This window comes from Panthera pardus, unplaced genomic scaffold, assembly GCF_024362965.1.
Source record: "Panthera pardus isolate Hobbes unplaced genomic scaffold, ASM2436296v1 HiC_scaffold_8, whole genome shotgun sequence".
In the NCBI taxonomy this organism is placed as follows: Eukaryota; Metazoa; Chordata; class Mammalia; order Carnivora; family Felidae; genus Panthera; species Panthera pardus.
In genome coordinates this window covers 4,444,866-4,457,624 of record NW_026527013.1, presented here as the reverse complement: position 1 = coordinate 4,457,624, position 12,759 = coordinate 4,444,866, and the positions used below count along the sequence as shown (strand labels likewise).

The 12,759-nt window shown below is 46.0% G+C and overlaps 1 protein-coding gene across 2 annotated transcripts in view; it reads right to left on the bottom strand.

The window, feature by feature from the left end:
- Nucleotides 1-11,205, bottom strand: part of LOC109255996 (long-chain-fatty-acid--CoA ligase ACSBG2-like) — a 32,984-nt gene extending 21,779 nt beyond the window's left edge. For both annotated transcript variants that reach the window (XM_019430907.2, XM_019430909.2), the window contains exons 1-3: nt 10,969-11,205; nt 6,308-6,408; nt 2,057-2,286 (exon numbers count right to left, since the gene is read on the bottom strand). In XM_019430907.2, the coding sequence (XP_019286452.1) occupies nt 2,057-2,286; nt 6,308-6,408; nt 10,969-11,003 (366 nt within the window). In that variant the 5' untranslated portion in view covers nt 11,004-11,205. The remainder of the gene's footprint in view (nt 1-2,056; nt 2,287-6,307; nt 6,409-10,968) is intronic.
- Nucleotides 11,206-12,759: the final 1,554 nt, after the last annotated feature.

The following is a 12,759-nucleotide window of genomic DNA, read 5'->3' as shown; positions in this document are numbered from 1 at the left end:
AGTAAGTGTTTGAAAGGCATCTGCTTGCTGATGCTTCCGAATGCGATGACAAGTCTTTCTGCTTAATGACAAATAGGCTGTCTTCTCTGTAGGTAGAGAGTCTCTGTTAACGTGCAGATAAACTGATTTATTACTGATCAGATCCCTGAGGATTAAGAGAGAAGGGGTCTTTAAACCCCAGATCTAAGGGCATAGCTAAAGAGGATCATCTTTCAGGAGAGGTGAACTAATCACAGCACTGTGGTGAGGCAGCCAAGCAGAAAGTCAGTGCTAACAGATGGTTCTCAGTGGTGACCTCTCATAGGCTCTCGGCAAAAGCACATGGGTGTCAGGGGAGGGGAGAGGGGAACTCAGGTCTGGGTCCAAATGTGGTAGCAATTCCTATAAATCAAAACCACCAGGCATTCCCTTTTACGTACGTAGGAGACACTTATCATATTCATGGTCAATTGGGACATAACACATCACCACAAACTTAGCAGCTTAAAACAACACACATTTATTATCTCAGTTCCCGTGGGTCAGGAATCTGGGCACAGCTTAACTGGGTCCACTGCTAAGGATCTCCTGAAGCTGCAGTTCAGGCATCGGGGGGGACTATGATCTCGTGTGAAGCTTGAGAATCTTCTTCCACACTTGTAGATTGTTGGCAATACTCATTCCCTTGGGGTTAAATGACTGACGTCCTGTTTTTCACTAGCTGGCAGCTGGGGACTGCTCTCCTAGAGGTTGTCTGCCATACCCTGCCACTTGGCCCTGTCCACAACATAGCAGTTTGCTTCCTCAAAGCCAGCAGAAGAATCTTTCTTTTAATGGTTTTCCTGCTTAGGTCAGGCCCACCCAGAGCATTTACCATTTTGATGAACTCCAAGTCAACCGATCAGAGAGCCTAATTCCATTTGCAAAATCTCTTCACCTTTGCCACCACAGGAGGGAAATCTCATCATAGTCACAAGCTCTGTGCATACTCAAGGGGGAAGAGTCTGTCTGTATATACCAGGGGTTGGGAATCTTGGGGGTAATTGTAGAATTCTGCCTAACATGCCCATCAAAGTAGCCAATATGAACATTTTTTATAATGTGATGTTGGCAAGAATAATAGGTAAGCAGATTCTGTCACACCCTATGAGTGGGCATACAGAGGCACTGTTGCTATAAGAATTCATTGTATAAAGAAGCTTCTGTGTGGCTCCATATATGGTGGCAAAGCGTGGAAACACCGTAAATGCCCACCAGTAGGGGGCTGGTTATGCCAATGTTGTTATATACGTATCTGCGTATTTTGTTGGAAGAGTATGGATTGTTTTGTTTTGTTTTGTTTTGTTTTTGGTAGTAAATGAATGTAGTAGGACCTGAGTGTGGCAGCCAGCCTCCAAGATGGTCCTCTCCTGGGGTTTGTAGTCTTGTGTAATCCCCTCCCACACTATATCAGTGCTTGTCTGCGTGACCAGTAGAATGTGGAAAGGATAGTAGGTCACTACTGAGATTAGGTAATGGAAGGTATCGTGGTTCCCATCTTGTTCATGTTTTTTTGGATCACTCATTCTGGAGGACGCTGGCTGCCATAAGCTGAGGACACCCAAGCAACCCCATGGAGAAGGCCCAGGAGCAAGGAACCACGGTCCCCTGCCAATAGCCAGCCATGTAAATAAACTTACAAGTGGGCCCTGAAGCCCGACTCAAGCCTTTAGATGACAGCTTGACGACTACAACTATGAGAGACTCTAAAACTAAATTTGGGGGTAATTTGTTATGCAGCTAAAACCTAGAGATAAAAAAAAAAGATTCAGAATCGTGCCTACAGTCGGCTACTGTGTATGTAAAAATTTGCATATAGAGAAATTTTATAATATACACATACCATTTATTTCCTAGAAGGATTTATAGAAACTGGCAGTGGTGGCTGCCTCCATAACGGATGGGTCAAGGGCCAAAGGGAAAAAATCTCACCGGTTAAGCTTCACGTCTTATGGTACCTCGTGCATTTTATACCATATGTACGTGTCTGTAGAATGAATGACTGAATGATGAATGAATGAGCGAATGACTCATTTACCTTGATCAAGGCTCTCGCCGCCTTCCGACAGGCCTCGTAATACTGGTTGAAATTCAGAGTTTCCCACCGTTCACTGTTCTTCGTTGCGAGGGCCGGGTAGGCCCCGAATCGGCTGACTGACTCCCGGAAAAATGCAGGGATGGTCACTGGGGTCTCATGGCCTGGCCCATGTTTTGATAGCCTCAGCAGGACTTCTCCGTCTTGATGAATGGTCCACAGCCCAGGAGTAACTGCAAACAGTCGCCAAGGTTGGGTGGCAAACGTTTTCATTAATTAAATAACTTTGGGGGAGGAGTGTCCTTTTCTGACCTGATGTACTGAGTGTTGAATTAATCCCACTCCTCAGGTGAAGTCAAATGGCCAACGCCAGTCCGCTCACGCTTTCTTATTTTTCCTTCCCCCTCTCGACACTTCATTACGAAAAATGTCACACATACAGGAAAGGTGACGGGACTGCATAGCCACCGCCCTCTTATTCGCCATGTGGATTCCACAGCCCCCAGCATTTACTGTATTTGCTTTATCATCACATCTCTGTGCAGCCACTTCTCTATATCCACCCATCGCTCTGTCTTTTTTTTATGTTTGCTTATTTTTGAGAGAGAGAGACAGTGTGAGCCAGGGAGGGGCAGAGAGAGAGAGAGAGAGAGGGAGACACAGAATCGGAAGCAGGCTCCAGGCTCTGAGCCATCAGCACAGAGCCCAATGCGGGGCTCAAACTCCTGAACCGCAAGATCATGACCTGAGCTGACGTCAGATGCCCAACCGAGCACCCAGGTGCCCCTCACTCTGTCTTATTCATGACGCATTTCAAAGGAAGCTGCAGCCATCCATCCATTTCATTCTCAAAAATCTTTTTAACATGTGAATCATTGTGTGTCACCCCCAGGAGGAAGGTTTAAGAGCCAGTGGGTGGCTCGCCATACGGCCATTCTCCTGCCACAAAAAATGGGGAGAGAAGATTCTAGAAACCCTCTCAGAGAACTGCGTGCGTGGCTCTTGACTTTATTCCACTGAAACTCATCTACTCGAGAGGTGGTAGCCGAAAACGGCAGCGTGGACAGCGGGGTTTGCAAGAAAACCTGCTGAGGGACATCGTCTTTCCCCTCGACTGACGTGGGCCCCGTGGATGGGCTCCTAAAGGCTTTTGGCTGGAAGCCAGTAGAAGGAGCCCGGAGATACGTGCTCAGAGGCAGATGCTGAGCAAAGAGCATGAGCTGTGTGTCAGTCAGCTGGGGCTGCCGTGACCAAGTGCCCCAGACAGAGTGGCTGACACAACAGACATCTGTTGTCTCAGTTCTGGAGATAAATACGAGACCAGGGTGTGGGCAGAGTTGGGTCCTTCTGAGGCCGTGATGGAGAATCAGTTCCATGCCTCTGCCCTAGTTTCTGGCGAGTTGCTGGCAATATTGGGAGTTCATGGCTTACAGAAGCATCACCCCGGGTCTCTGCCCTCAGCGTTCGCCCTGTGCATGTCTGTGCCCAACTTGTCCCTTTCATGTGGAAAACCGGTCATACTGGGTTAGGACCCACTCAAATGACCTCATGTTAACTAATCACATCTGCAAAGACCCTGTTTCCAAATAAGGCACATTCTGTGCTGTTGTGTGTTAGGATTGCAACATTAGAATTTTGGGGTGTATCTTTGTTCTTTTGACCGCTATAGCAAAATACGATACACTGGGTATCGTTTAAACAACAGGCATTTATTTCTCATGGTTCTGAAAGCCAGGAAGTCAAAGATCAAGGCACTAGCAGGGTAAGCGTCTGTTGAGAACCTGCTTTCTGGTTCATAGTGTCTTCTCGCTGTGTGCTCACCGGCCAGAAGGGGCAAGGGCGCTCCCTGGGGCCCCTCTTATTAGGGCCCTGATGCGGTTAGTGTGGGCTTCACCCTCATTTCCTGATCCTCTCTCGAAGGCCCCACCTCCTAATGCAATCACATTGGGGTTAAGTTTCAACATACAAGTTTTCTGTAGAGGGACACAAATATTCAGACCGTAACAGGGGGACACAGTTCAACCCATGACCGCCTACATCAAGGGCAGGCCAGTTCACAGAGGCTCCCCCTCACCAAACCGCCCACCCCCAAGGAGAAGTAGGAGGAGGAAGCATGACAGCTCGCCGTGGGCAACAGGGGAGGACGTGGTCAAGGGCATGAGAGGGCAGCACGGCAGGCCTCCCCGCCCCCACTGCCCCAGGCATCCAGCCTGAAGCCTGGGGGAGGGGGGAAGCTTTAACTAGGACAGGATTGTGGAGGGGAGTCACCTGGATGCTGGTTGGGGTTATTTTAATGACTGTATTGGGTTTAATGATGTTCCCTCCAGATTCATGTCAGAATACATCAGGTCAGAATATGACCTGATTTGGAAACAGGGCCTAGGCAGGTGCAACCAGTTGTAGGGTTGGCCCTAAATCCAGTGGCTGGTACCCTTAAGAGGAGGGGACACAGAGACACACGGAGAAGGCCACGTAATGACAGAGGCAGAGATTGCAGTAGGGAAGGCCAGGGACTGCCAACGGCCACCAGAAGCCCGAAGCCTGGAACGGATTCCCCATCACAGCCTCCAGCAAGAGCCAGCCCAGCCGACGCCTTGATCTCAGACTTCAGGCCTCTAGAACCGCCACAGAATGAGTTTCTGTTTCCAGCCACCTGGTCTGGGGTACTGTGGTACGGCAGCCCTTGGGAATGTGACACGGTGACCGGAACGAGATTCTGAAGATGATTATCATCTGAGAATGACTCTCAAAGTTGTCATTCTTGCCAACATGTTGTGTACTTGGAAGACAGCGGCTGTGAAAGATAATGAAGGCCCCTCATCTCGTGATGCTCCCTGAGCCTTGTTCCAGCAGTGAAGTGGTTACTGCATAGTGATAAACATTGTTACCATATAGCGGCACTGTTTATGTATTTATTATATAGAGAATACAAATGTCGGTATAATTAATACATAGTTACAGTATATCTGTACTATGTTATTATATGTCCATACCGTATAAATATCATTACATCTGCAATAGATAGATAGTATGTGTATATATATAGTATCTATCTATCTCTCTATCGATAGATAGATAGATACTATATATACTATCTATCTCTCTATCGATAGATAGATAGATAGTATATATATATATACATACACACACATGCCATTATATCTGTACTGTATCATATCTGCTCTCTATAATTACACATGGACTATATTATTACATCTGTACTATATATACACAATTGGATCTGTACTGTTGTACTCTCTCTATCGTTCTAGCCATGTGTTTTGTTATATCTGCACTATATATAATTATACATAAGTATATAATATTATATAAATAATATAAATATTTATACTTTTATGTATAAAGATAATACAAAGGCGCGCCTGGGTGGCTCCGTCGGTGGAGCAACCGACTTTGGCTCAGGTCATGATCTCACGGTCCGTGAGTTCGAGCCCCACGTCGGGCTCTGTGCCGAGAGCTCAGAGGCCGGAGCCTGCTTCGGATTCTGTGTCCCCCTCTCTCTCCGCCCCACCCCTGCTTGTGCTCTGTCTCTCTCTGTCTTTCAAAAATGAATACACACAAAATTAATTAATTAATATAAATATTTATATTATTTATTTACATGAATATAAATATTTATACTTTTTATTTATATAAATAATATATACACTTATACTTTTATTTATATAAATAGTATATATAAATATGTAATAATATATGTTTAAAAATATATATGCTCTACATATATGATTATATATAATTATGTCTGCACTATATAATTATATAAGTGTGTTATACATATAAATAAGTATATATAATTATATACATACATATATACATATATATATGTACGTATGTAATTATGTCTGCACCACATATACATGGTTCCGGGGTACTTTACCCACATGGCTTGCTGCCCTAACAGAGGTATTACTATCAATGCCCTGTGGTACAAACGATACAAACGAGGCTTCAGAAAAGCAAACCACTCACCACTGTCACAGGACTGGCAGGGCTCCACTCTGACTGACGTGGCCCCACTGTCAGCAGCCTGCCTGTGCTGCCTGCCCTCCCTATCAGGTGTAGGTAGCAGTACCCCACTCCTCCACCCCCTGTGTCAGGCGCCTCAGCCACGGTTAGGGGCCCGGGCAAGGATCAGCTGTGTCCTGACTCTCTGGGCCCCAGGCTCCTTTCTCAAAAGGCTCGGCCGAGTCTGTGTGCCTTTCTTTCCCACGAGCGTTCTCGCCAGCATACCTTTGGTGTCACTCATGTCCAATTCGGGGTCTCCAGTTTCCTCTTCATGAGCCATTGGGAGTTTAGCCCTTCCAGGTCCAGAGAGGCCATTCTTCACAGCACTGCAAGGCACAAAGCAGGGGGCTTAGCAGGACTGGCAAAGGGGCTGCAGGTCTGAAGCCAACTTCCATCCGCTGGTCATGTCTGCCTGGAATCCTGGGAATAGATTAGTCATGCCTGTCCTGGGCGTAGGAGGGGAGGAGAGGGTCTATGTGCCAGATCCTAGAGCAGTTGTAAGCCCAGAGGGCATTCAATCTGTGAGTTTCCAGAAGAGTCTCTTCAATGCTTAGAATATAGGGACCAAGTCTATATGTGGTATGTGGGTAAGAAAACATTTTAACCTGCCCAAGGGAAAGAAACTTACAGGAGAGTTCTGTTCTGGTAGGTTGTCTTTTTTTTTTTTTTTTTAGCATTCATTTTTGAAAGGCAGAGAGAGACAGAGCGCAAATGGGGGAGGGGCAGAGAGAGGGAAACACAGAATCTGAAGCAGGCTCCAGGCTCCGAGCTGTCAGTACAGAGCCCGACGAGGGGCTTGAACTCAGACCGCGAGATCATGACCTGAGCCGAAGTTGGACACTTAACCGACTGAGCCCCCCGGGCGCCCCTGTTCTGGTAGGTTGTCTTAAAGATAGTACAACATGAAAGCCCAAAAGACATAAAGGAGAAATGGTAAATCTTGCTACATAAGAAGTTTTTCATTTCCCACATGGCAAAAGAATGCCATAAACAAAAGATCAACAACAAGCTGAGAGAATATATGAGTAACATGTAACAGATAAAGGCCTGATTTCCTTTATATGCAAACAACTCCAGTGGACCAGTAAGAAAAAATCCAAACCCCAATGGAGGGGCATAAATAGGAAGCCCCTAGGCTTCCTATAAATAAGAAGTTCTCTGAAACAAATCTTACAGTGACTTTTTCAGTCATAAGAGAAATGCGATAGAAAATACTAGGATGGGATTCTCACCTGTCTGATTGCGTAAGATCAAAAAGGATTGAAAAGTATATTAGCAAGGATGTGGGAAAACAGACACTCTCATATGTTGCAAGACGGACAGAGCCCCCTTGGAAGACATTGGTCAGTGGTCAGACTTCAGATCACATGGTCGCTAACCCATCCTTGGAGGATGGTGCAGGTTCTGGCTGTCGGGGTCCTTGCACACTCCCTAACTGGACCGTCTTGTTCGAAGCCTTTCGTGTATGATGGGGTCAACCCCCACTCTTTAACCTTGTTTGATTTTCAGTAGGTTCATCCTTAAATTGATGAAGCAACATTCTTTTAGACATTTACTTAAGAGAAATCAATAATTATTTTCCTGGACTAAATTATGTTCCCCCAAATTCATATGTTGTAATCCTAACCCTCCAATGTGATTGTGTTGGGAGATGGAACCTTCCCAGGGACGTAATTCAGGTTCGATGAAGTTCTAAGAGCGGAGCCCTGATCAAACAGGGTTAGCGTCCTTATAAGAAGAAAGGAAACTGGCCCTTGCTCTGTCTTCAGCATGTGAGGACACAGCGAAGAGACAGCATCTGCAAGCTCCGAAGAGGGTTGTCACCAGAAACCCGCCGTGCTGACACCTTGATCTTGGACTTCCAGCCCCCAGAAATGAGAGAAAATAAATTTCTGCCAAGCCACCCATTCTGCAGTGTTTTCTTCGGGCAGCCAAAGCAGACTAATAGAGTTGCAAAAATGTTTAGAAGATGTGCACATATTAAATGTTGTTTAATGAACTTTTGAATTTTAACGAACCAAAATTTCCAGAACATTTGGACATTGGCCACACACGTTTCCTTAATCAGATTCCCCTAAGCATGTAGTTAACACCACAAATCCGGTATGCCATTTTGTCCCAATCAAAGACGTCTGCAGACGTCATCAGCTGTCCCCTTGGAAGCCAAAATTGCTGGCTGACATTGATTGAAAACGATGTGTTGGCAGTTTCCAAGAAAGAAAATTGTATTATCTTGTCCATGACAGACATTCTACTTCATGCAAGAATCAAGCCGTTCTACCTTCTAGATCTGCGGTTAATGTTCTACAAGAACCAGGGACATGGCAGACGAGAACCTGACGGTACACGGTCGGGCAAATGTAGCCCTGTAGCCTGCACACCGTTCCACACTAGCAGGCACTGGCTTTGTATTTCAGTGAAAACAGGTAGCTAAAAAGGCACATGGCAACATGAACTTAAGTGAGTCTCTGTGGCATTTACACACACGGAGTACATCAATCTGTGGGACAAAGCAAATAGCCAAAGAATCTGGATGAAGCTGTGAACACCCACATAAAGACAATTGTAAAATGTGCCACAAAAGAGGAAACCAGAAGGGCCTTGGACCCAGGCCCGGACCAGGAGGGTGTGGCCCAGAATCTTAGGGTCACCCTTGATCCACCCTTGAGTTCCTACACTTTTGCCTCCATTGCTCTTTCTATCATCCCATTCACTCCATCATTCCATCCATCTATCCATCCATCTTTCCCTCTTTCCATCCATCTTTCCATCCACTCATCCATTCATCCATCTACCCATCACCTAACCATCTTACCTCCCTCCCTCCCCTGCTTTGTCTCTCCCACCTCTCTTTTCTCCCTTCTCCCTTCCTTGCTTCTGTCTCCTCTCCTCCCTCCCGCCCTCTCCCCCCTTCCCCCCACCGTGTCCGTCTCCTTCCCCACATCCGACCCATCAGCAAACTCCCATCAGCTTAGTCTTGCAAATAGGTCCCCACATTCTGCACCTGCTGTCCCTTATGCTAAAAACACTGTTCTCCCTAATCCTCATCTATCAATCTCTCCCCAAACTCAGCCTCTGCTTATGAGTCTTTTCTTAAGGGGAATATCCTAGGTTATCTCAGGCTGGGCTAGACCCTACACCCTCTAATCCCACCATCTCTTTCCCTTTATTGCATAATCTAGGTTTGTCACTAGGTAGGGGTGTGTGTGTGTGTGTGTGTGTGTGTGTGTGTGTGTATCTTGTGGATCATTATATCCCTAACACGTAACACAGTGCCTGACACACGAAAGGGGTTCACTCAATATTAGGCAAATGAGTCTATATCTAAATATACCGATTCAGGAGACCTGTGGTTCTTAACCAAGGGCCATTCTGGGCCCCTGGGGACACCTGGCAGTGTCTGGAGACATTTTGGGAGTCACAATTAGGGAATGCTACTGGCGTCTAGTGGGCAGAAGTAGAAGATGCTGCTCAATGCCCTGCCATGCCCAGGATAGCCCCTCACGACTAAGAGTTCTCTGACCCCGAAGGTCAACAGTGCCAACATTGAGAAACCCTGGACAAGACAAGGCAGTTACAAGGTGCAGGTGGCAAGCACAATTCGAGTGTTTTCTATACACGAAAGTAATATGGGAGCCATACCCTGAGTCATTTCCTTGTGCTCCTGGGCTGAGAGGATCCTGGTAAAACCAGCAGTCCTGTTAAGACCAAGACTGCATTTAATACAAAACAGCAACAGCAGTCACAGAAAGTAACAGAAGGATCTTTCCTGTGCACCAAGTACTGTTCTGAAAGTTTTACACACATTAACTCATTTAGTCTTCACAATAATCCTAGGAGGTAGTTACTATTATTAACTGTTATCCCCACTTTACAAATAGAACACAGCAAGGTTAGTTTGCCTGTGGTCACAGCATAATTTTTTCTTCTTCATCTTGGGAGCACTCGTTCATTCATGAGCAGCTGGTACATGGAGATGGGTAGGAGTCTCCAACCAAGCTAAGGTCAAATCCAGCCATGTGTTAAAAGAATTTTGACCAGATGAAGAATGTCTACTTATTGAAACATCAGAAAACAGGAAGTCAAGACAAGTCACTGACTGGGGATAAGATATTTGCTTGGATCATATACCAAGAAATAATTCACACCCATAACATGACAAGAGCACCTCTGGATTAAAAAAAGTATAGGTAAACTTTCAGATATGTTTTTCATGTTATTTTATATGCAAGACGCTTCACAATTTTAAAAGGTCACACAGGATTTATTGTAACTGCAAAAATTATTCAACATTAAACATCTGTCAACGTGAATTTCTGCATTTAAGGGACAAGGGGTGGAAAAACATGATCTCCTCAAGATAGAATTTGATGAAATACTATTTTTTATGAAAATCCTTAACAAATAAGAAATGGAAGACATTTCCTTAACTAGCAGAAGCATGCAATAAATATTGTACTTAATAACAGCAATGAAAGCACTGGAAGAATTTCTAAGAAGGAAGGAATAAGACAAAGATGTCAGCTGTCACTGCTGCTATTCAGCATTGATCTGAAGGTTCCTAGTCAATGCAATAAGATAAGAAAAATAAATGAAGGGGATATAGATCGGGAACAGACAGCATTGTCATTTTGCACCTAATACGATTGACTGCTAGACTATCCAATAAACTGAAAAGCTATTAGAAATAAAAATTTCTATAAGGTTATCAATATTCGAAGATCAATAGCTGTTTTTGTGCACCAGCACAATCAATGAGAAAATGCAACACAGATAAGGATACTGAGAGTCTAGCTCAAGGTCAAAATGTGTGCCTCCTGCTGAATGACAACGAGACACTGAATCCCAAAGGACCCCCACATGCTCCTCTCCCATGTCACTGTCACCTGCCACTTGTCATGAGCCCTGGCCATCGCAACATGTCTTTGGTCACTGAAACATCTGGGCAGTCAAAGTGTTTTCTTCTGAAAAGATGATAAACAGGTTGCCCCTCCTGGAAATCTGGACATGTGCTGCCCCTTGCCAGCCCTCGTCACTGTCTGGGTCCAGCCAGGATGGTCGTGGTGACGAGAAGCAGGAAGGTGGTCCGTATTCCTCTCCCAACAGCCTTCTACCTCATTCAACCTTCCAGAACCTTCCATCCCTGCCACCTCTTGTGACATCACTGGCTGTCCTTGCCTCCCCACCCCACCCCCACTCCTGGAGGAGACTGCTGCTGGGGCAGGAGGATTGTTGTTCTCGTTTCACTCATTCACTGGTTCGTGCGTGCATATGTGCAGGTACCTCATTTCTGCAGTGGAATTTGTGGAATTGATACAAAGCTACAAAGCCACAGCACTTACACTGTGCATCGTGTTAGATGCTGGGGACACAAAGAGGACCAAAACCGGATGAACTCTGTTCAGGAAGACAGTTGGAAAACCTAGAATTGTGCAAATGAATGCAAACTTAACAATAATGCAGAGACCCACAGAGTGCCAAGTGGTTTTGATGAGGAACCTGACGTGGGGAGGTCAGGAGAGGTTCCCCAAGTGGAGACAGGATCCCGCCACTTTCTTTTTTTTATTTTTTTTAATTTTTTTTAACGTTTATTTATTTTTGAGACAGAGAGTGACAGAGCATGAACGGGGGAAGGTCAGAGAGAGAGGGAGACACAGAATCTGAAACAGGCTCCCGGCTCTGAGCTGTCAGCACAGAGCCCGACGCGGGGCTCGAACTCACGGACCGCGAGATCATGACCTGAGCCGAAGTCAGACGCTTAACCAACCGAGCCACCCAGGCGCCCCAATCCCGCCACTTTCTATTACTCTGCCCTACATTATGGATCTTCAGTCAGCCTCCCCTTCTCTACGTCCGTTTCACTCATTGCTGCTTCCCTGGGAGGGCACAGAGTAGCTGCTCAATACATAAAGATTTATCAAGCAAATATTCTGCCCTGCTGAGAAGAAGGGACAGGAGGGTTCCATTGTCTCCGGAGCCTCCTGGGTGGTTCAGGTCTGCAGCTGACCAGTGTTCACCGAGTACTGGGGCAGCTGTGGCTGGGAGAGCCAATGCCCACCAATATCCACTAGGCTGCTGCTTCTCCAGACCCCTCAGCTAAAGACTGTGTTTCCCAAGACCCTTGACGCATGTGGTCATCTGGCTAAATCTTGAGCCGTGGTATGTGGACAGAAGTGATGGAGGCCACTTTGGGATCATGCCTTTAACGGACGGGACATGGCATTCATGGATAGGCAAGTTCGCAGGGACAGAAAGTGCAACAGAGGTTGCAAGGGGCTGGGGACAGGGGGGATGGGGAGCGACTGCCGATGGATAGAGTCTACCCTTGCAGCGATGGGAATGTCTTAGAACTGGGGGTGGTGGCTGCATAACATTGTGAATGTACTCAATGCCACTGGGTTGTCCACTTTAAGCTGGTTAATGGCTCATCTCATGTGAATTTTTCCTCAATTAAGATTCTTTTAATGTTTATTTATTTTTGAGAGAGAGAGAGAGCACAAGTTGGGGAGGGGCAGAGAGAGAGAGGGGGAGACACGGGATCCGAGGCAGGCTCGAACCCACGAACCGTGAGATCATGACCTGAGCCAGTCAGACACTTAACCGACTGAGCCACCCAGGTGCCCCCCTCCATTCAAATTTTTTTAATAAATAGGTTATTCTGACCCTGTGGCATGATT